Genomic DNA, 24,758 nt, shown 5'->3' with positions numbered 1-24,758 from the left:
TTCTCCTTTCTTCCTCATTTGGGCATTTTTAGCACAGGGCATGGTTCCTTGTTTATAGATGATCAAGAGGTGTTGGTTAGAAAGCACTACCAGCTCAAGTACGTAGACATCAGCCTGGAGGATTGGATTACAGTATCAGACTTGAATTTATTGTTGGAGAGGAACCGTTGGTCTTGGGAGCAACCTGCCAATGTCTGAAGCTAGTCTCCTCATGTCTAGTAGGAAGCGACCCAATCTGCCCCGTTATAGATATTGGAGTTGTATCTCAGGATATAAACTCAGTTTGCAATCTTAGATGGCGCACCCACTTATTGTGTGCCACCAAATGGGCTGACCTGTCACCCACATCTTAGTTTTCATAATTCCTTTCTACTTACAAGCTCAAGTGGAATCACTGACAATTGTGGGCAATTAATTCTGCCCACAAAGCTCAGGAAAAGTACCACCAAATAGAATATGACATTTAAGAATATGACATATGACATGAAGACATAATATGATCTAACAGAGTTGGGGGGGGGGAGGTGACGGGAACCACATTCCAGGCAGAGGAAACTTATGAGCGACATATAAGGACAAGCATATCCAGAGACCCTGAAGAACTTTGTGGGGTGAGGCAGAGTTTAGAAACATAGGTAGCGGCCGGATTATTAAATGTGCAAAGAAGCTACATCGTACATCGTACTCCTATGGGCTGTGGGAGTCACTGGAAGCTTTTTAGTGATGTGACTGATTGTCTTTTATTTTTTACTCCCCTTCCTTCTTTTCCTCATTGCCCCCCCCACCGCCCTTACTTCCTAACAAGGATCATCAACAAAGCCAAGAATATGACTGCCCTTACCCAACCCTCCCTCCTAACAAGGATCATCAACAAAGCCAAGAATATGACTGCCCTCACCCAACCCTCCCTCCTAACAAGGATCCTAGTAAGGATTCGTTGGGGGCAAGGACTTCAATAAAAGTCCATTTTAGCCTAAATATATATTTTTTCATAATCATAAAATACTTCCGGATATTAATCAGGATCCATTCATAAGCTTCATTCTTTAGGGCTTTTCACTCTTAAAATAAGTGACAAGTCTCATGGGCATTAAACTTTATCCATCAATTAAAAAAATCTGTCCTCAGAACTAAAGTTGTTTTCTTTGTTGTTGTTGCTGCGGATCATAGAGAGAGGAGGGTATTTTAAACTGTCCTGGATTGAAAGTGAATAGAGAAAAACAATGTTAAAGCTTTGAAATACTTGTCAAGGAAACACTAAATGAGTGACAGATTCTGCAAAGCACGTGCCCAACAAGAGGGGTGCTCCAATGACCAGGGAGGTCCTTTACACAGTAACCCCGCCTCCTGCTTTCAAGGGCTATGCATTTGCCTCACAGCAGTGATGGGGGAGGGGAGGAGCTGGGTCCTGTCCATGGTACTGAAAGCTCTTCGCCTCTGACTGTGTTTGCTTTTCCTACCCCAGGACACTGGTTATGATCCAACATCTCCAAGATGCTATAATTTTCCTTTTTTTAAAAAAAGAAAGTCACAGTTTATGTTGGTGGCAAGATCTCCAGGGTTTATACTATTGTTGAACAAATGAAAACCAGGACTCGCTCAGCCAGAAACACAAGTTCATAGCTTGCTCTGATCTCATTCAAGAGCAATAGGGGGTAGGGAGGCATCCCTTTGTGCCTCTCAAGGAGACACATACCCTCCTGGAGAGTGGGGCTCTGCCACAGTTACTACTGGTCCCCTCCGTGGGCCTAACGTAGAGTTGACAGGGTAAGCTCACTCTACTGAGTAGACAGTAGTACCCCACCTTTCTGCCCCTCGAGGGACTCCGGGGACTGATTAAGTCGGCAAAGGAACAGTGCTTCACGGAATGACTCAAGCCTTCTTGCAGCAGACATACAAACGGCCCTTTACTCACCCACATCTTCAATAAAGAAAATGTCAGCATATGCAACCAAAAGGGAATGTTTTCTAAGTGTCTTAAAAGAAAATTCGTATTATTAACCACAGACAGTTCGCTTTCTAAATGGAAGCACATAAAGTCCCCAAACAAACTTTTCTCAGTGTGAAAGGATTTCTCCTCAGCTGGGTGCGACTCTTCTGAAGTGTGAAATGAGCCAGATAATATTCAGCTCTTGTTTCTTAGTCACCAACTTCTCTTTTCATGAATCCAATAAGTGTCTATTAAAATAAATAAGCTCCCTAATGATCCAAGATAACCTGATCAAGAAAACTGAAATGGGTAAAAGGTAACTACGAGGGAGACCTGTCAAGGGCTCCAATGAATTCCGGACGAGGAGGTCATCTGAACTTGAAGTTGGTTTTGTTGTTGTTGTTTTGCATTGAGCATTTGGTTACAGTTCAAGGTTAATTATTTTATACCTGGAATGTGGCAAGTCAAAATGACCTGCTTCTTTCTCCATTCTTCAAAATTGAACACTAGGTCCTGAACTATATTTTCATGGGGACTGATTTTCAGCTGTCTCTGGGTTACCTTGCATGCACCTCTCCTATTTCTATGGGTGTGTTTGCAAATATTGCCTCTTTGAGAGCAGTCGTGATTGAGGTTCCTAGCTTGCTTCACCCTTGTCCAGGCACTGTTGTAAAAGAAAGATGATGAAATAGTTCTACAGAAAAACAAGAGGGACATTTCCTATGCAACGATATCCTCCAACTGTCAGAAACATGGTTTAGTGTAATTTCTTCTCCTTAAGAGACCTGGGTTGGGGGGTGGGGGTAGTTCAGAGAGTTGACTTCAGCATGACAATCTGATCTGCTTTAAAGTCCATGCAAGTTTCCAAAGTTGTCAGGTCAGGGACAGGCAAACTGATGCAACTTGGGGGTAATTCAGAGATGTAATTCAGTCTATAAGCTCTAGGAGCCATGGTGGCAGAGCGGTTACGTGGTGGTCAGCAGATCAAAACCACTAGCCACTCCATGGAAGAAAGATGAGGCTATCTACTCCCATAAAGATTTCCAGCCATGGAACCCTCCAGGGTCAATGCTACTCTGCCCTGTGTGGTGGCTATGAGGTGGAATCTTATGCGATGGCAGTGAGCTGGCTTGTTTTGTTTTGAACATATAAGCTTTAGCAATATAATAAATGTATTTGGCCGTCAAAAGACTGCATATCAGCTATGTGATTACTCTTCATTCATGGTACTCACAAAGACTGATTTTAGGGCCTGATATACTGATATGGTTAGGTGTGGCTGTGGCATAAAGAACCGAATTCTTTGCTATAGGGTTAATATCAAAACTGAGCTCTAGCGGGAATTCTGTGGCTGATCCCTTAATAGAACCAAGTCCCTGTAGACTGCGAGATCAGGGAGAGACAGGGCTCAACATGAGACTTGGGCATCATTATGTTGGCTGCCCATTTAGTGGTGCAGTTGGGAATTTTGACAGAACTAATTTCTTCACTACTTGGCATATTAATTGTTTTATTTTCAAATGGTGATTATAGTCTAAGTACTGTGCTCTCTTTTGAATGTGAAGCTTATAGATAATCCCTATTTTATAGTGTACATGCTTCAATTGTAGGTAGTAAACTCTGTTCCTCGAGAAGGCTGTACTCCAGTGAAGCCCATTGAGAAGGAATGAAGGAAGGAAGGAAGGAAGGAAGGAAGGAAGGAAGGAAGGAAGGAAGGAAGGAAGGAAGGACGGAAGGACGGAAGGACGGAAGGGAAGGAGAAAGGGCTACTCAAGCAGGCTGTGTGCCCCACTGTAACCGCCTCACAACCGCTGGGTGGGGCACAGTCGATGCACTCAGCTGGTAAGCGAAGAGTCAACCACCGGAGCCCATGGATGGACCTCCCAAAGACTTGGCAATCCACATCCCCAAACTAAGCCATGGAAACCCCTCTGCAGCGCAGTGTGGCTCTGACACGTGTAGAGCTGTCATGAGCTGGGACTGACTGGCTGGCAGCGGATGAAGATGTGTGTGTATGTGAATAAAAGGTGACAAAAGCAAGAGCATCAAGAGTGAGACTGAGCCCTCAACTATTCTGACACGGGGCTCCATCTGGCCTGGGCCGCTTCCATACCAGACAGGTCTGAGCAGGCACACTTTGATGTACAATGGCCAAAGCTACCCCTCTCCCCAACACAGCCACCCCACAAAGAAAACCTAATGTCATTAGCATTCAGTTGTTTTACATGCAAAGTAGCCTAATTCTTATCCTTGTGCAACATTTTCTTCAGGCCAAGTGTCTTAGGGATGAGACAAAAGATAACATTTTATACACAAGTGAAATTTACTCTCCCATCTGAAAGAAAACAAAACAACTTGCCTTAGAAAACAATAATTGTCAGTCTTGGTTTGCTATGTACTCCACAGTATAATCTTAACTAGGACATAAACGTGTGTACACTCCCCCACACACATGTCGACACACATGCATTAGAAAGAAAGGCTCTAAACGTTCATAGCAATTATCTGTGGGGTGTGGAGTTATGGGTGATCCATATTTTACCTTTTTAATTTCTTCACTTTCTGAGTTTTCTAAAGTGTGAATGTTGTGAGTTAAGTAACCACTTAAAAATACCCCTTTTAAAGAAGCATGCACTCCTAGCTGCCATCTGACATAGTCAGAGGTCGAACGTAAACCTTGGTTAAGTTACACCTGAGTAAATGAAGAGAAGGCATTAGACCATAACCATTAAGATATATCAAAAGCAAAAAGCAAAAAATGAAATAAACTGAATAATACATTATTTCCCTTTATAAAATAATTTAATTTTTCTTTATTATTTTTCTCTACATTGCCCTCCTTCCTTTTTTGGGGGGCGGTTATTTAAAAGCAATGCCATGAAGATTGTCAAGCAAAGAGAAAAGATTGTCAAACAAATGAGACCATCTATAAGGAAAAGTTTTAGGATAAGAAAAAAATGTTCTCCAAGTGAGAACTTGAATTCTGCATCTAAAATCTTTCAGTGTTCCACTTAGGAACACAGTTGTTGGAGTGGCCGAGCACTCCAGAATGGAATTTTTTTTAGAAATGTGGTGATCAGACATAAGGTTCAGCACACAAAAGGCCCTCAATCTTAGTGTTGTAAAACACAGACTTTAACAAATGTAATCATCAGGCAGCTACCATGTCAATAGAGGAAGCGGGTTCAGACGTGCGGGGGGCGGGGGAAGGCCTGAAGTCCATCTTTTGCGGCTGCAGTGGGATCAGGGACTCTGCCTCCCTCTCTAGTTCCTGTGAGAAGAGTAAGGACCCTGTCTCTCCTGGGTCCTAGTGGTAGCTCCTGTAGCTTGTTTCAGGTGGGCTGGTGACAGGTGGGCTCAGAAAGGGACACAGGACAGGGGGACGAACTCCCAGACTGGCAATAGCCCTTCATCCCTGGGGAGCAGGAGAGCATCCTACCAATGGGATTTCAGCAGAGACATTTCCAGATCCCTGTTCATCTCCAAATCACACCCTTTCTTTATCCCAGCAGCCCATGGGATTGGCCTGACTGCTGTCCTCTCACTGACAGCTACCTGGGATTTACAACTAAACTGTCTCTTCATCCCGGTCCATGTCCAACAGAATGCAATGCCTCAGCTTCCCTATAGCTTTCTAATACAGAAAGCAAGCCCAATGGCCTTATGAAGATTTTGTTAGTTTATTTTCTAATGGGTCGGTGAGAGGAGGAAACGTAAACTTATGTGCACAGTGCTCTGTAGGGTATATGAATAATGAAGGAAGATTTGCTCTCTTTTCAAAAGAAAACTAACCTCAGCTCAGGGTATCGAAAGAATGCTATCCTCAGGATTTTCAGCTCCACTACTGTGGACTATAGAAAAGAGAGTCAGGGCCAGTGGAGCATGTGACTGAAGATGTTGTCACCAAGTGCATGGCCAGCCTGGAGGGCTCGGTGGGAGTGCCACAGGCTGCTCTGTTTTCGTCCTTCTGGAATCCCAGCTGCATGGGTGCTGAGTGACAACTCAGTGTGAAGGGGAAAGTAGCCCAGCAGAACTTGAGGCCGAGGGACAGGCCCTGGCATGAAGTTCTCAAGGGCAGGAGCACCTGCATGGTGCGAATGGTTAGGGTGCCTGGCCCCTAACTGCACTGTGGCACTCTGAGTGCACACCTTGGAAGAGAAGGTTGGAAATCTACTTCCAAAAAATATCAGCCATTGATTTGTTTGTTTGTTTGTTTTACTGACACATGTGGGTTGCTGTGAGTCAGGCAATTTATTACGGAGGGATACAGGCTCCCTGTGACCTCACACTATGCATCGCTGGGATGATCATTGCTTGATGGTCCTTTGTAGGTAAGGGTCATATTGAATTCATATAGACCATGTACAACATGCCTGGACGTTGTGGTTCCACACCAAGGCCACCTCAGCCCTATTTCACATAGAACAATAACTGACTATAGCTATCATTCTATCCCGGGGAGACCAGAGATCAAAGAGTCAGCAGAAGGAAGGAAGAACAATCCGTAGAATTCATGTGCACACAATTCTAAAGAACTCAACTGGTCCTAAATTTAAAATGAAAGGATGGTGAAAAGCATATAAGCAAAATTTTCCCTATCCATGTATTTTTCCTTCTTTAACTCCTTTTCTATGCAGAAAGCAGCAAGGGTTAGATAAAAGAGATTTAATTAAATTAGATAAGTACTCTAGCCTCCTGGCCATGGCCAAGGACCTAAAGCTGAGATGCTGGAAGAGGTGATCTTTGACCCTGGAAAGCTCACCCTGATGCCCATCACACACACGTTCCTGGCATATGTTTTCACCTGCCTGAACCCCTTCTTCCATTAAACCTAAACACTGAGATACTTCAAGCCCACCTGCTGCAGTGCCTAGCCACCCTCAGTCTCTCCAAAATAGTCCTTCTATTTTCCTACTCTGCCTTCAAAGTTTGCCAGACACACAGAAGTGTTAGGTCTTATTCTTAACAGCTGATTAGAGTGGGTAGCACCACGGAGTAAACGAGGCTTAATGGGGGGCTTATTCCTATTTTTAAATTTTTAAAAGAAATTTAAAATGCATGAGAGAAGCCATTGTACATATTTGAACTGGACCATCTGGGCCCAAAGCCTATTTCGGTTTACAAGAGTTCCTAATTACAGGTCCTCCTAATTTCACCTCCAAGAACATTCAGAGTCCTTGTTATTTGTTTGCCTCCTAAGTCACTCTAAGAAGTCTGATCCCTCAACAAGGAGGAGGAGGAAAAGGAGAAGGGGTGGGGGGAGAGGAGGAATAGGAGGAGGGGTGGGGGGAGAGGAGGAATAGGAGGAGGGGTGGGGGGAGAGGAGGAATAGGAGGAGGGGTGGGGGGAGAGGAGGAGAATGAGAAGGTGAGGAAGCAAAGAGAAAAGTAGTGGGGATACAAACACACTGGAGAAAAAAGTCTTTGTTCTCTGTCCTCAAACCCTGTAAAGTGGATGTCCACTCCCCATTTAATCCTACCTTGTATCCATCAACTGCTGGCACTTGTCAATGGGAGTGACTATCGTCTGTGAAACTGCCTTCGAAAGCATTCGCTCATCTTTGCTAGGCAGTACTATTTAATAAAAGAGAAATAGAGTGCTTGGTTTGCCAATACCATCACCTATTTCCACCCAGTGCCACATTCCTCAGGGAGAATAGGAACAATTCCCCAATCAAGGGAGGACAACCTCAACAGAGTCCCACTTGGGCTTACTCTCACCCTTGAGCATCTCGATCCAAGAACTCCATTTTCCTCCTGAGTCTAGAAAACCAGGGCTACTGATCTTTTTCAAGAGACAGCGAAGATGGGGAGAGCTATGCTTCTGCCAGTTGGCGCACTCAGCTCTCCACCAGCCACCTGAATTACTTTGGGAGGCTGTAGGCATCACTCTGTCCAGGGGCCACGGTGCCAAGTGAACAAGAAGACTGCAAGCATTCCGAATCAAGTTCTCAGACTGTGGTCCTCAGATTTTCTTGAAAGCTGCTTATAAAACAAGGACCACGTGAAACTTTGATATTTACATCAAGTCACGACTAAGGGGCAGGTTTGCAAAATCCATTGTGCAGCTTTTAGATTCGCTGCACATTTACCACATATGTCCTTTATTACACAGTGGAAAACCATTAAATGCACAGTAGTTTTGCCAAGTGGCATTATGCATTTAACAGCTTTATTCGTTTAGCAGCTCCAACTCTTGTTATATTTTGCCATGTGGTACATGGGATTTTATGCATTTAACAGTTTAAGAAGGCTCTATGGTCTTTTCTTTTCATGTGTTTCCTACCATGGTTGGCCGTCATGTCTTAGTAAATGGACTTCACCGATTTCATTGATAGGAGACAATCAGAGTAACGTGAGATCACTGGATTGAAACTGAAGAGCGAGATACAGGGTTCAGTCCTCTTCAAAGCGTCTTGGTACTCTAGCCTCTCCCTTTACCAACGTCTGAAAAATGACTCAAGTCACGGTATTGCAAGAACACAGGTGACAATGGCTAATCCCCAAGCCATCTACTGAATCTGAAGAGAACATTTAACCATCACTGTGAAATCTTTAATGTTTTATTGCAAATTGGATTATCTTCTTGTTCAATAGAAATGCAATATCCAGTAACTTCTTTTCCTCATAGCACACAGCAGGTCTGTTAAAACGATGATTGACCATTTCAGCATTCACACGTGTAGGAATTGAAACATTTGCCATGTGAGGCCACAGAGGAAATCAAGCTCAGAATCAAAGGATGCTCCGAATTGTGCTTTAACTTTCCTCTGCTCCACCCTGCATCAAGTCTTTGTTCAGCCTCAGGGTGAATCAGGAAGTATCTCAACAGAGCCCATTCTATGATGGGCATATTCCTTTTAAAGAGTTGAAACAGATAACAGATCCTATCAAAACTGCCAGTAAATTCAGAGGAAAAAAGAAAAGAAAAAAAATTAAACCCTAAGCAGCTGTCTGCCCTTTCCCCTGGAGTGCTGCGTTCTCTACAGTGCCCACACTCTGAAAAAGGGTTCTGGATAGGCTTCTTCATCCCCCCACTGCCCCGCTAAGGATTTAAGCACTTACTCTGACTCCCCAACATGTTTCCCCCCCTCCTGGAAAAACAACTGTATCCTAGATATAAAAGAAACACCTGCCACCCTAAGGTGTCTCTGGGGCTTGGGAAGAGTGGTTATTAGAATGAAGTCAGTCAGTCCCCCGGTAGGAAGACAAGAGCTGGAGGGACCTGGCTCCCAGGGGCTCTCAGAAAGGCACTGTCAGACAGAAAGATCTGCCCCAGTACCCCCGCCGCCACCAGCCACAGGGAAACGAGCAGCGTGTAGAGGGAGAAGGGGAAAGACATTCTGAGAAAGAACCAAAGCTGGGATTCGACTTTGTCTCTATTTGGAACGCCAATGAGAGTTAAAGCAAATCATAGCATAAAAGGCAGGCCATGACGGGGTCCCTGGGGGTTATTATTGATATTATTATTATAGGAACAGATGTATTTTTATTGAGGGGAGGAGAGAGACCTAACTCCGGTCCCTGCTTTTGCTCCTGTAAAAAGTACTCACCTGACTTTTATTTGCGGCCACTTTGGCAAACAGGGCTTGAGACACCTTGGCTCTTTTCATCTCCTGTTGGATCTCGTCATAAATGGCAGCTGTGATGTTGACGTTGGCGCCATCCACCTTAATGGGGAGGTCTGTTGTCGGTGTCGAGGTTTTGGCCTACCAAGAGACCATGAAAATAATAATTTAAAAAGTGCTGCATTCAGCCCAGCCATCTGTGCAGAAATTACCAAAGGATTTCAGTCAGCTGATGCCAAACTGCATTAGCTACAGAGGGACACTCCTGTCCATTATTCTAATCAGGTTAATTGTGATTGGAAATAATTGCAGTGCATTCCTATAGGACCCACGGAGTCCTGTCAACCCTGTTCCTTCCCGCACAGCATCCTGCAGGGTTCACAGGTAGGACGGTTACCCGGGGCACTGCCCTGGAAGCAGTCATCGGAAGGCAAAGCAAGTGCACAGTGACCTTTTTCTTTCTGAAAGTGGCATGCCTTGGAGGAAAAGCCAGTGCTTCCAGAAAAAGAGAGAGAGAGAGAGTAAATGGGTAGAGGTCTCTAAATAATAAATTATTACTCAATTTAATGCACTCCCCGGAGTCTCTCTCCTTCTTTATTAAAGCTTCACGTATGTCATTCGAGTATGTATGGTTTCCCATCATTGTCATCATTATGCCATCCAGACAGTCACCTAATTTCACCTAGGAAATCAGTGGAAATGAAACAAAATTTCATTTCATAAAACTAGGCTTCAGAATGCCTTTGATGTGCCGTTTTCATTTTCTTAAACTCATATTGAGGTTTTATGTATTCTGCCATGCTCATTTTAATTGAATGATTTCCCATCAGCTTCAAGACAAATGAAGGGCAATCCAGAAGGTGTCTGTACTGCTTGGGGTTAGGACAGCCCTAAAACGTTTGCACCTACTTGTCAGAGCTTTTGCTTGGCCTGGGCCCTACATGCTCTCCCTGTGTCTAGTACATGTGAAGGGGCTAGACGGCCTGCTCAGAACCAAAGCCAGCAAGCTCCAGAAAAGTCTGCCTTGATCCTTGGGCTCAGGGGCACTGCTCGCTGAATCAGTCTACATGAAGTGTTGGTTTTTCTTCGTGCTTCAAAATCAGCCTCGATCTTAAACCCAGACCGCTGTCCTTTCATCACAGAAAGAAAGGTGTCAGCCAACAGTCCCTCGGTGAAGACTCAATGGATTGAGTTGCACCGGGGCGAGAGGAAGATGTAGCAGAGAAGCCTGGGGACTTGGGGATCATTCTCAAGGGTATCTTGAAGCTAGACGTCATGCCATAACTTTAGCTAAAGGCTTTGATTCCCAAGGAGGATACCTGCCTCTGGCCACTCTCTTCCACACCTCCTGACACCATTTCCTAACTATTGCATAGCAATAACTTATTGGGTAGAGAATGTTGGTGGTTCCGTGGTAAAAGTCTCGATTTCCATGGAGGACCCTTGGGTTCGATCCCCAGCCAATATATCCCAAGTTCAACCACCACCACCCATCTCTAAGTGGAGGGGCCTGTTCGTTACTATGATACTGAACAGGTCTCAGTGGGGTCTCCAGCCAAGGACAGATGAGGACGAAAAGTCTGGGGATCAGCCTGTGAAGACACCCGAAGGAGAGCAACAGCTTGATCTGCAATCAATCACGAGGATAGAGCAGGACCAAGCGTCACGGCATCGCTTTGCGTGTGGGTTGCAGTGAGCTGGGCATCGACTTACCAGCAGCTAACAACATGCCATACTTTGGCTGTGCCAGGCGCCGAAGACAATGTTCTACTTTCGCTATCGTGTCTCATTCTCTTAAAGACTCCATAAGTTAGGAAGTACTCATTTTATTTTAGAGAAAATGAAACTGAAAATAAAGGTAGACACTGAGCTTGCTAAAAGTACATGTAGCAGCAAATGAATGTGAAAGCCATATTCTGAACTCAAGTCTTGCAGGCTCCAGACATGGGCTCGGACCACTGTGCTTCACTGTCCCCCCAAACTCCAATCTTTATTCACTACTGTGTTTACAAGTGTCCTCGTCCTCTCTGCTTCGGGATTTTTGAATAGTAATTTAATTCTTCGTCTCTTCTCCCAATAATCTCTCTCTCTCTCTCTCTCTCTCTCTCTCTCTTTCTCTCTCTCTCTCTCTCTCTCTCTCAAAAATTCTCATCGACCGCACTGCTCTCCCAGATAACTGCTCATTGTAGCTTACCATGTTGCTTTTCTCAAGGCAGGAGTCTTCTTAAATCGCATAGACGGTGTCTGAACAGACTGATCCAATCTTCCCTAGGCCCTAGCAGCTGAGAAGAAACCCCTCCAGGCAACTGCAGTATCTGGTAAGCAAAGCAAGCTCCGGAATCAGGAGAACCCGAGCTTACATCCTAGCCCGCCATCCGTCACATGACCTTACATGACACACATGGTTTCACTCAGTCAAGCCTCAGTGGCCCGTCCATGACACAGGAAAACAACAGACACAGTGAGGGGTGGATTCATGTAAAATGCTTATTACAATACTGGATGCAGAATGTGTTCATAAAGAATCACCATTGTCCTTGAAGTGTGTTTTGGTGGGAGGTGGGCGAGGGAGTATTAAATCGAGGCTTAAGAAAAGAGAGTCCAAGGGTATGAAGTTGGATTGGAGATTTCTTCTAGTCGTTTTCAAAGCAGCAACAAAGCACAAATGGGTCGGGAAAACAATGTGCCTGGTCTATGGAAGGGCCCTGAGTGGTTTGGGTGCTGACTCCAGCGAACAGGCTGAGCTGCAGGGCCTGGGCCAGCACTTTCTCTCACAAGGTAAATTACACTAGAGTACTGAGAGGGGGCTGTAAAGAATTTTGGGTGAACAGGTAAACATAAACTGCTTTAACATCTTCAATAGCTTCCATCCTCATAGCTTTTCTCAAGCAAAAATGGAAGTGTTCCAGAGCACCTGCCAATGCAGAGGTGCTGGCTGTTCTCAAAGGCACATCTAAATATCCACACTTATGCCTGAAAACAAATGAATTTCCCTGTTGGATTAGGGGCTTCAAAGGGCTCATGGAAACTGGAATTCAGAGAGAATGAAAAATTCCATGGAATTTCATTAGATACTCCCTCACATTTCTCCCTAAAAGATACCTTTATCTAGGGTTTTTTTAGACGATATTTTCTGCTCTTTAAGAGAAGCAAAATACTGACCCTAATTGACTGCTCTTGTAAAGTTATCTGGCTCTGAAGGCTAGCTGGTCTTCAAAAGGGTGCCTAAAATACAATCTTATTAGAAAAATGTTTTAATGGAGCTAATACCAAAATACACTGACCTGCATTATTTTCTAACAAGTAGACATACATTTCTGCGAAGCACTACCAGATGAAATGGCTATGAGGCATGTCTGAGCTCTGCTAGAAAGGAGCTTCAGAAGTAGTGAAAATGCTGGTGAATTAGAAATTTAACCAGTCACCCAACTCAGTAACTAAATATGCTTCTGTGCTCCCCACTCAATGTCTGCTTCCCCGACCCGCCGCAAATAAAATATGTGGCCTAACATGAAGCTCCATAACCAAGTGAGGCCTCGATGTCTGGTGACTTCCAGGCACCGCAGGAGTCTGAGCTAAGTTTCCCTCCCTACTTGTTCCCATGCATATGGTTTCCGAACGGAAAAGCTCTCTTTAGTAGACGAACCAATCATGTTGCTGCTGCTAGGTGCCATCAAGTCAGATGCCTCCTAGAATCCCTACATAAATAGAGCTTAACTCGCCCTGGTCCTGTGCCGTCTCACAGCTGTTCTTCTGTGTGCGCCCATTGGGGCGGCCACTGTGCCAATCCATCACGCCCAGGCTCGCCCTCTTTTGTCGCTGCCCCTCCCCTTGACCAAGCCTAGTTCCTGCTTACCCTGAGCCTAGCTCTACGGTTCCTACTTGTCTGTGGAATTATTCAAATAAGCCAATCACATCCTCCTGAAGGAAGCAGGGCAGTTCACCCTCTTGTTACTGCAAAGCTTGCTGCTCACCGCCTCTGCTTGTTCAATCTGTTCCCAAATGCACGGCATGCAATGTCCCTCCCAGCCCCAGGCTGTGAGTCTATGTGACGAATCCACTGCTGTGGGTCTCGGGTGTCCAGCTTCAGCTGTCCCATGCTCTGCTAGCCCCATAACCTATGGGGAAACAGCTACCAGGCTAGCAATGAGTGGACTCAGATCTGCATTGGAAATGAAATGACTTCCAAATGCCTTGAGACCTTGATCCTCTAGGCCAGATACTTGACATACACAGAATTTCCAAAGGGCCAGAAAACAGATTTTTATTTTTCAAAGGTGGGGTGCTATGTCATCATGTACTATGGGGAGATCACTCTGGGGAGGGAAATAAGTAAGACCTAGCTTCCACTCGCCTCCCTGGGCAGTATGACATGGCTAGCGTGTTCAGCTGCTAACAAAATGGTCAGAAGTTCAACACTACCCAGAGGTAGCTTGGAAAAAGGCTTGGTGGCCTGCTTTCGAAATTTCAGCCACTGACAAACCTGGAGCACAATTCAATTCTGCCGTGCCTGGGATTGTTGTGAGGACTACTGACTCCATGCCACCTATCCACAATCACTTTCCCAGGGCTCACTAAATGGTAGCCCACGTGCGCTGACAGAGCCCTTGCGCTTGCGGGCTTCGGGGTGCACAGGTTCTTCCCACTGGGTCCTCGCCGGGTTGCTTACAGCAGACCTCGGATTTCCCTTCTGTGCTCTGCTCCCAATCACCCTCCTCCACCCGACATGAATGCATGCACAAAGGGTTTAAGGAAAAGCAGCATGCTTGCCTGGCAAAGGCTTACCCAAGTCTCCTAACTAAGCAAGATCAATCAAGTAGCTACCTGCAGACCCTCTAGAGAGCCCCTTGGGGCTTAGAAGAATGGGCCTTTCCTCTGGGGCAGAAATGGCATTCAATGTAATATGGGATAGTCGCTATTACGTGGTCAGGGATTGGTCTTTTCCAATTAACATGGTGGTTGGACTAAGAAACCTGTGAATGGTGTCCCTTGGTTTTTAGAGGGAAAACACGGAATCCGTGAAGACCAGCTGTTTCCAAGGCAAAGAGTGAACAGGCAGAGGCGGACGTATCTCACCTGGGGGGTTCGGGAGGAGCTGGGACTGCTAGAGGCCGACGAGACCATGCTCACATTGGGGTTCATGCTCCGCTCTCGCTCATCCTGGTAAATGCGATCCCGCTCCACTTCTGGCAGATTGAGAAAATTCTGCATAGCCCTCAGGTTTACTAACAGAGACTGAGAGGCCGTCCGAGGGTCTTCTTCCTTACGCAGAATCTCAGACAACAGTCCCTGATTAATTGTAAAGAGAAGGAGAAGAAAAAGGCCAAGTCATATCTTTAAAGATATGCACGTGATTCCCATCCTCCACCCTCCTCCCTGGGCCGCTATGTCAGGAACCTTGGCCTCATCTCCCCCCACCCCCCCACCCCCACCCCGGGTTCTCTAGCAAGAAGACCTTGTGAGAGTGAATGTGCCTCCTGGGGCCAGTGCCCGATTTGAGGACCTTTCGATTCTGACACTTTATCAGTGAGACAGAGGTGCCAACAAGCAAGGTAGGCGCTTGGGAAGAATCATGAAACTGCATTACCACCAGGTGCCGCCTACACGCATTTCTGGAGCTGTTAGAACTCGCTCTGCTTGAGACTGGGAACACGTGTCAGTCCTGCTCAGCTTTACAAATCTGCCAAGTTTGGGGTAAATTTAGTTCCGACATTTAAACAGCATGGGAGATTTACATCGATTAAAAAAAAAAGTTTGGCTGAGTTTCTGTGTGACCGGCCACTGTGTTTCAGTGTGGATGCTTCTCATAGAGCAGAAAAAGGAGGAGAAGAGACAAATACAAATGGACAGAACTCAGGCTGACCAGCTGATAAGTTCTCCGTCCAGGCACCAGCCCACCCTGGGGTCCCAGCATATGCATGGCAGGGCTCCCAGTCCTTTCCGGGATATGCCCTCTTAGAAGAAGCTCTCCTGCCACCAGGAAAGCGATGCAGGTGTCACCCCACCCAGGGAGGGGGTGGAGGGTGCGTGCGTGTGCTGAGAACGCCGTGAGAGGCACACATATGCTCCGAATGTGTGTGTGGCCCACCCAAACAGAACGCTTGGGAATGCAGGTCAGTGTTTTCATGTGCTCTGATGACAGTGACTACCCAAGAGGTGGAGGCTGTCAAGTCTGGGGAAAAGTACTAAGGATTCAGAAATGGGCTGGAGATCTGACTGGGAGAAGTCTAATACTTTGGGCAGATGCAAATCCACCTCCATTCTGCACACTTGTTAGGTTATCACCAAGAGGCTTGCTTTACATTCCCAGTTATAACCCTCTGCCAGCCCTAGGAGATGAGACACTACTCTGCTGGGCCCTGGGGAAGAGAAGGCAATGTTAACCCTGCATTTCAGAATGATGGGCAATCCCAAGTCATGAACGGTCATGTCTGTGGTCAGCAGTAAAATGGTACAGGCACACGCGCACACACACACACACACACACACACATACACATGCAGTTTCGACTGAGGAGAAGATGGATGTAAAGGAAACTCTACCAGATTCCTATAATATGGTTTAAATGTGGGAAGATATTGGATGCACAAGGACTGTGGCCTCTCTGGTTGATAAGATAGGGTAGGGTATATTTTTAATAAAGTGACACATTGTAATTCAGCATAATGAATTTCATTTATAGGAACATTCATCCCACAGTTCTCAACCCTCAAAGGGAGAAATCACCACTCACAACAGCGTGTGAGACACTCTTACTGTAAGAACCTACGAACTGCCTATCCTCTGATAACCTTGCACCTTGGATGCGATGCTGCTGTGATGAGAGAAAGCCTATTCAAGACTTGGTAGAAGCAGAGGTACTGATGTGAATCTTTCTAGAGAAGACTGGGGTGGTGGTGGTGGTGGTGGTGGTGGTGGTGGTGGTGGTGTGTGTGTGTGTGTGTTTCACCCAGGATTGTCAGGATGGGAATCCGAGTACCTCTCTGGGCAAGTGATTAAGTAATTCTAGGTGTCCTGGCAGGCTTTCAGAAACAAGTGAGACCCCGGCCATGCAGAACAAGTTACAGAATCTAGGGACTGATTCTCTTCCTGAAATTAAAAGTTGGTTCTGCCTATGTTCCTCTTCCACTAAGTGACCTGAAGTATTCAAAATGTGTTCTTTTGTTTCAAGGATAAAACTCCCAAAATTAGTATGTAGAAAAGCACTAGTGAAATGAATGTAAACTCTTAACAATTTCCAATAGCAACAAGATGCTAAAATTGCTATTTTCAGAAGTTTTGCTGGTAAACCCTACACATAAAGAATGAGTTTTTCTCCTTAGCTTCTTCCGTCCCTGTCTTGTACAGGACCGTAGCATTTTAATGTATCTTAGATGACCAAAATTTGGAGTTGCTTTCAGATTTACCTAGATATATATTCATTGCATCTATTATGCTATATTATATTTAAATGTCCCAAAGGAAAAATATCTATAAACGTATCCTCCTTCCCATGACATTATCATCATGAGTTGAAGATTACATCAAAGATCTTTCAGTGAGAACAATAACAATGATTGTTCCAATGGGCCATGTTTAAGTTTATTCATTCCTAATCAGAGAAAGTTCATCAGAAGCATAGTTAACTTTTAGTTATTTGTGTGATTTGGTACACCTTTAATTCTTTCCACTTTGAAATGATGTAGTTTCTTCTCCTGCTCTTTTTTACATGTTGAATAAATTTACTTGAAATTAATCTATCTCTAAGAAAAAATGGAGACAGAGCATCCTTGAAAATGACTGCTCATCAGCATTTTTATTAATAAGACATAATATTTATCATTTAAGAGGCTGGTAGAATATACTGTTGCCTCTAGTTCATTTGCCTATTTGAAAATAGAGTCTCAAAACAACAAGGTGGCCAGCAGTGTCTCCATTTATTACCCCAGAGGATTAGAACATTGCTCCAAATTATTTACTTAAACTTTCATCTATGGAGCTTATGGTCCCAAAGTGAATTCTTTCTACCTCAGACATTTTCAATAACAAGTGACAGACTGGTAGACAAGAGAGTTTCGGTTATCTTGTTGAGACTCGCTTTCTTTATGGTTATTTATGTGCTTTTAAAGTTTTAGGCAGAGATTAAAAAACAAAAGTTAAAGGGATCCAAATTCTTCAGGCTCAAAATTGTAAAGGGGGCCTATTTCATTAGCAGAAGGGCATCAGAGGGGGACAATCACAAGAAAATGTACAGCCACAATCGCTGAAGACAAAGCGGTGTATAAGCAAATGTGGTGAAGAAAGCTGATGGTGCCTGGCTATCAAAAGATATAGCGTCTGGGGTCTTAAAGGCTTGAAGGTAAACAACTGGCCATCTAGCTGAGAAGCAACAAAGCCCATAAGGAAGAAGCACACCAGCCTGTGCGATCATGAGGTGTCGAAGGGATCAAGTATCAGGCATCATCAGAACAAAAAATCATATTGTGAATGAGGGGGAGTGCAGAGTGGAGACCCAAAGCCCATCTGTAGGCAATTGGACATCCCCTTACAGAAGGGTCGTAGGGAGCAGAGGAGTCAGTCAGGGTGCAGTGTAGCAATGATGAAACATACAACTTTCCTCTAGTTCCTAAATGTTTCCTCCCCCGCCCCCTCCCACCCCACCATTTATCATGATCCCAATTCTACCTTACAAAACCGGCTACACCAGAGGATGTACACTGGTACATATAGGAACTAGAAACACAGGGAATTCTGGGCAGATGATCCCTTCAGGACCAGTGGTGTGAGTGACGATACCGGGAAGTTGGAGGGAAGGTAGGGTAGAAAGGGGGAACTGATTAAAAGGACTGACATATAACCTCCTCCCTGGGGGACGGACAACAGAAAAGTGGGTGAAGGGAGACACTTGACAGTGCAAGATATGACAAAATAATCATTTATAAATTATCAAGGGCTCATGAGGGAGCGGGGAACAGGGAGGGAGGGGAAAACAAATGTTTTGAGAATGTTGACGGCAACATCTGTACAAATGCGCTTGACACAATTGATGTATTGTGATAGGAGTTATATGAGCCCCTAATAAAATGATTTAAGAAAATTAAATTTGATACGTTTTAAATAAATAAAAAGAAAATGTATGGCATGCCTTACATACTCTACAAATCACCCATCTAATTATCAAGATAAGTAACCGTTTATCATGTTGGAACCACCTCCAATAGCGCATGAATTAATAATGTATCCCACAGAAGCATTTCTAAAGCCCTTGCCATGATGCTGTCTGGCGTTTTAATTGCCAACCAGCCAGGCAGGGGGTGTCACTAGGACATTGCCATTCCACAGCCTCAGACACAGAGAACGTGGCATGGCACCTGGCACCGAGAAAAGATGTACTTTTCTAAAAAGAAAAGTCATGAATATTGAGAATGTATAAACGGGGGGAAATTAATGAATTAACCAGGATATTGCTTATTAAACTTTCATATCAGTAATTATATTAAAACATATTGCAAGTAGTGCGTCAAGTGGCCATTAAGTAGTTTTCTCATCATAGGCAACAGAGCCTTCTCAAGGGACAGATTATAACAATCCCCTGCCTGGTGTTAGTCGAGGTTATGGAAGAACCAGGAAACATGTTGACTGAATGGAGTGGAAGGCACATCTGCACAGACTAGAAAGACACCCGGCAACAGAGCTCTTGGGTTACAAGGCACGCAAAAAAGAAAAGAGAGCCAGACAAAGAAAATTTCTGACTCTTTCTCCAGACTGTTAATGGTATTTAAAAAATATATGCATCATATTATTTCCAGCACCAGCAAAGGGTACATAAGAACTCTGACAGAACACTCAATAAAGCAATTTACAGTATAAAATGAGAAATAATCTAATATAATCTAATTTGTCTCAAAGTCAAGAATTTTGGTTAAAATTAAAACATAAAAGCAAAAAAAACCAGATACACTACTTTGTTCTAGCATTTGTACATAATATTTATTTGTAACAAAGTAAATGGCCCTCTATTTTTTGAATCTGCAGTTCATCAATGGGCTCTTGTATTTACTTTGTTATGGTTTCCAGCCACATTGATCCAACAATTTATGAAGCTTGCCATAAATTGACCACGCACACGGATACCACAAAGGTCTGAGGGACAGAGGAAACGCAGCTCCCGTTCCTGCACTAGCCCTCGAGGTCTTGTCTGAAATCTATGAGAAACTCCACCTCTGATGGGTCCACCCCACTGTCCACTTAGAGTTCAATAATCATAGTCAAGTCTTCCAAACACTGGCCCCGAGTCTCTGAGCCATTCAGGCTGCTCCCGAGGAGTTTGTCATCTGCAGGGAGAAAGAAGGTTTTGTGGCAAGAGTAAGTGCAAGGGGAAATGAGGCCAAATGGCAGAAGTGGGCGGCATAACCAACGCCATTCTTGTTCGGAAGAGGAAAAATCGTTTCCAATTGTAGTCCTTGTGGGAGGAGTTGTATCTGACTTGGGTGGAGCTTGGATGATACACCAAGTTGGACGCAGAAAGAAGGGTGAGAATCGGGCCAGTGGAGGGGACATGGGACTGGGCAGTATTGCAAATTCACACCTAACCCAGGACACAAAGGGGCTGTTTCCTTAACAAAAGCTAGGTTTGAAGTGAAAAGAGACAATGATATGGTCGAAGACCTTTTGAAGTGAAAATAGTACAGTCCACACTAACACGCATCTGAACTACTGGAGTATCTACATGCTAACCAGCTAACATTAACCCCCAAATGAAGTGATATTAGATAATCTGTTCAGCCTTTTTGTCACCTGCAACAAATTAGGCTTTCAATATGCAAAACATCTTCCTTCCAGAAAAACAAATGATCATGATTCCATTTAATTGTAACTTAATGAGGCATAATTTATTTTTTAAAGTGATATACACCAGGTGTGTACTGAGCAAACTGGCCCAGTCAAACCCCAGTGCTTCTTTTTTCTCTTTGGGAAAAATCTCTCAAGCAAGCTGGAGACGGTTTTCACTCCTGGAAATTATGCTTTTGTTTGTGGCCGTTGAAGTGGAAGGTAATAAGGGTCACACATGTATTATAACGTATACCTTTGAAGGAACCCAAGCCAATCAACACTCATCAGCCACGGAGTTCTTTAGGGCTAGAGCATGTGGGCTCCACTCTGCCCCAAAGTAAAAACCACCATGTCACCCAAGCCATGAAGATCACTTGGGTGCCCTGCTACTTGCTATCCTGAAAGTAAAACCATAGTCTTGATAGACTTTTTAAAGATATTTAGATTATTTTAAGCAAAGTACACTCTATTCCCTCATAATATATTTACTTGTATATCCAGTTCACAAATGCTTGGGTAAATTATTGTTGTTCTTATTGGAAGCTGCCATTGTGCAGTCCCGTGTTGTAGAGTTAACTGCCCCATCAGGGGTTCCTTGGCTGTCATCTTAATGCAAGTAGTTCACCAGACCTTTCTTCCACAAAGCAGCAAGGTGTGCTTGAACCGCCAATCTATAGATTAGCAACTGATTGCTATTCACCTACATTACCCAGGTGCCTTTGAACAAATTAGATAATGCATTTGATGAGTCTTATTCAGAAATAAACTTATATTTCCTGAAAGATGTATGATTCCAAAGCATAGTTATGGTTCTTAATAGAAATAAATGAGAGTATATGCCATCAGCGAGGCTTTAGGAAGAATGTGTCCTCTCATCTTAGACATTTAACAACACAGGAGTTCAGTGGTGGAAGGGCCTTGGTGTTCTCATGGGCCAAGTCTCCATTGCACCCCAACCGTGATCTACCTGTTGGGTTCATCATTGACAATTACTTTCAGTGAAGGCAAAGAAGCATGTTGCTCCAAAGGCACGCCTCGTGTTTCACTATCCTCTTTAGCGGGCTTATTTCTGTGGGTCTTAATTTTCACCCTACTGTGAAATAGCTGAGTCCAGGCAAAAACTAGAATCCATGCAAAGAAGCCAGGTAACACCTAATTCCTGGCCACCTTATCCAGTGGACTCTTGAATCGCCGCGGGCACCCCAGGGTGAAGGAAAGCAATGGGAACAGGCACAGGGAAGTAGGTGCTGACACCTTGCCCATCGGACATTCAAGTAACAGAATCCTCTCTCTCCTGCTCCCCACGCTTGGATCCCTCTAGTCCAGATGTTCCTGAGATGTACCTTCTCCTCTACTCAAAACCACAAAGAGGCTCCCCTGGACCCCATATTCATCACCTACAGCCCTACTATGAACCTGCCTGCTGAAAATCATTTGCATAATGCTAACGATACCTCAGGCACCCCCTGTTCCCCCCCCCCCACATGCTTCCCCGGGGAACACTGCTCAGCCAGGAAGCCAGAGGACTTAGTCTGATTTAAATAAAAGGTATACAGGGCACAACAACGACAATTTGATTTTTATTATTAAAGATGATGTGTTAAATCCTCAAAGAAAATATCGTTATTGCATTAGTTTAATAAAACTTCTCTTTTATTACAATATCTCTTTATTAGGAAAGACAGCCCGTGCATGGGGCATTTCTATAGGAGGGGGTGGAAAGGAGCTGAGCATCTAAAGGAATTAATGTGCTTTGCAAATATCAAAGCATAGCAACAGGAGTCTCAGAAGACAAAGGGCACTGTAGAGAAGTCCTGTGTCCGTCCCTCTGTATATGCACTATGTACAGTTAAGCACCTAATGGTGAGTGGGACGGTAGGAAAATGGGCTCTATGAAATTATTGGAAGCAGATTTTTCCCATTTCTGAGGAGAGGCAGTCATAGCTTTGCTGAACAGCAGGCCCTAGTGGGCCACATACGGCAAATCTGACTCCCATCATACTGAAGACCTTTTCATTCGGCCTATTGAAAATAATTAAGATCACGGAAATGCAGATTCTGAGGCCATGAAAATACCACTTGAGAGCAAATATTCCGTGTACCCCAAGTCTGCAATTTATTAAATGAAGCACTTCCCTTGCAGACAGCTTTCTGTCTGGTGCATATAATTAAACTTCACTTGTGCCACCTGACACAGCAGACAGGGGGCATGAACCAGAGTTGTGAGTGGGTGCAAGAGAACCTTCCTGAAAGGAAAGCAGTGTGAACTCTTATTTGAAGAATCTGTCTATATCCAAGCCCCGCTGGAGTGTGTTCAGTGGGGGAATTTAGCCAAAATCGCAGTCCTGGCAGTGTTATTGCTTGCTGGGTGTTTCTTTTAACTTATCTAATCAATACAGTGATAGATACAAGTAGATACATAGCTCTATCTCCTGTTCCCCTTTGTTTCTTCCCCTCCTTGTCTTCTGAAAGTCTTAAGACACCAGAGTAGGGGCAATGCAACAATCCGAGTTAAAATCTTCTAAGCACCAAGCAGCAGACGCGAAAGCAAACAGAGAACTGAACAGGCTCCCGTTGGAAGCATTTTACCAGTGGAGTCTCAGCTCTGGGCACATATATGGTTTCTACTAACACCTCAAGTGCCTGGCACCCTGTCGCGCTCATCCACAAAGCCGGGGCCACTGCCATCTCTCGTTCCCATGAGGGTGCCGGGAAACAACTGCTGGCAAGCTGCCTTCCACTAAATTTGTGAGCTTTGGCTACTTTGTCAAAACATTGACAAAAATAGTACTTAAAAAAAAGAATTATATTTGTTGACTCTCAAATGCACCGATGCCTTCAGATTAAGAAATAAAAAAGCCTAATAAGGTACAAGTTAACTCCGTGCTGAAGTAACTCCATTGCATTGTGCTCTGCTGGCAAAGCATCTCCGCAGTCACTTCAGTCACCAAAGGGCCACAGCCTCTGCTCTTGCCAGCACCTGGGAGACATGGCCGGACTTGTGCTGCTTTAGAGGACCATCCATTCCCCGAACCTCTTCTAAGAAGGGCTAAGCCTTCCACCCCGCTTTGTGACAAGGCAGAGTTCAGAAGACAGGGCTGAGGAGCATGAGTTCTGAGGCCATGCGCCCCAGGCTCACCATCGGGCTCTGCTTGGCAATGACTGATCCCCCTGTGCCACGGTCTCCTCGGCTAAGATGGAGCTGCTCGCTGGTGCCAACTGCCAACACGCTTGCGTGCTGCTGGTGAAGTCGAAGGTTCAACTCTACCCAGAGGAACCTAGAACTCTTGTTCTGATGACCTGCTTTCCCGCAATATCAGCCCCTGAAAACCCTACAGGGACAGTTCTACTCTGGCACACAAGGTGTGGCCAGGAGCCCACATCCACTCAATGGCAGCTGGTTTAAAACTAAGATGTGACATGACTTCCCTCCTCTCACAGTCACAGAGTAAATTCCAACTCAAAGTGGCCCTGTGGGACAGGGCAGAACCTCCTGAGACGTAGCAGCCCAGTGCATACCCACTGCACCACAGGCTCCCTTACTGGCCTCCCAAGTTCCCTAAAACGCTGATCACAGCACCGAGTGCTCAGTAAATGTTCACCATCATTACAGCACCCAACAGACTTTCTGAATGTTTAATCGCTATCAAATAAATGATAGATATAGAACTAATACCAAAGGACGAGTCTCATTTAAAATTTCAAAATTTCCAACTGTAAGTATTCAGCACACTCAACTTACATCCACCAAGTAAAAGGTAGAAAATGAACAGATTAGCTTTTAGGAAGAAGAAGAGTTAGCCGTCTCTGGGATAGGAGAGGGTATAGAAAGAAAATTCTAATAGGTTATATATTAAAATAACCATATAGATAGATACGCAGACTTAACACTAAATTAAGATATTCATTTTTCTACTTCAGAAAAGTAAAAGCAACTTTGGAAAACACTTTTCTTCCTTAAGTAACTTTTCAATGATCAGATAATACCAGTGATTCATACATGGTACAGATATTGTTCCCTGAAGAGTTTGCTTCCAAACTATAGAAATAAGACAAGGGTCAAATTGAGAGAGAGCTAGGTGTGTGTGTGTGTGTGTGTGTGTGTGTGTGTGTGTGTGTGCGTGTGTGTGTACCAACTCATAATGTAAAACAAATACTTCTTACTGGGCCGTGTACTCAGAGAAGTTTGAAAGCAAATACTAGTGTGTAGTGGTAATTCTAGGTACAAAAGTTATAGACACCACCACTCATGGAATATACCAACTCTCCATCTACTGACATGGTTCAGTCATAATGACTACTTCAGTATGCAAAACTATTATTTACACAAGAGCCTGAGCCCTGTTCCACCTTGGCTGCTGATGTCCCCTCCCACCCCTTGCCCATTGCTCACCAGCATTTCTCAGACACATGCATGTGGCATGGCAGGCTCCTCGTCACACCATGCCT

At 44.5% G+C, this 24,758-nt stretch overlaps 1 protein-coding gene across 1 annotated transcript in view; it reads right to left on the bottom strand.

Annotated features, from left to right (window-relative positions):
• SATB2 (SATB homeobox 2) overlaps positions 1 to 24,758 on the bottom strand; it is a 209,839-nt gene that overhangs the window by 47,323 nt on the left and 137,758 nt on the right. Inside the window, exons 8-9 of the mRNA XM_075529383.1 lie at positions 14,574 to 14,786; positions 9,483 to 9,638 (exon numbers count right to left, since the gene is read on the bottom strand). Coding sequence (XP_075385498.1) covers positions 9,483 to 9,638; positions 14,574 to 14,786 — 369 coding nt within the window. The remainder of the gene's footprint in view (positions 1 to 9,482; positions 9,639 to 14,573; positions 14,787 to 24,758) is intronic.

This window comes from Tenrec ecaudatus, chromosome 13 (assembly GCF_050624435.1).
Source record: "Tenrec ecaudatus isolate mTenEca1 chromosome 13, mTenEca1.hap1, whole genome shotgun sequence".
In the NCBI taxonomy this organism is placed as follows: domain Eukaryota; kingdom Metazoa; phylum Chordata; class Mammalia; order Afrosoricida; family Tenrecidae; genus Tenrec; species Tenrec ecaudatus.
This window is presented reverse-complemented; position numbering and strand designations above follow the sequence as displayed.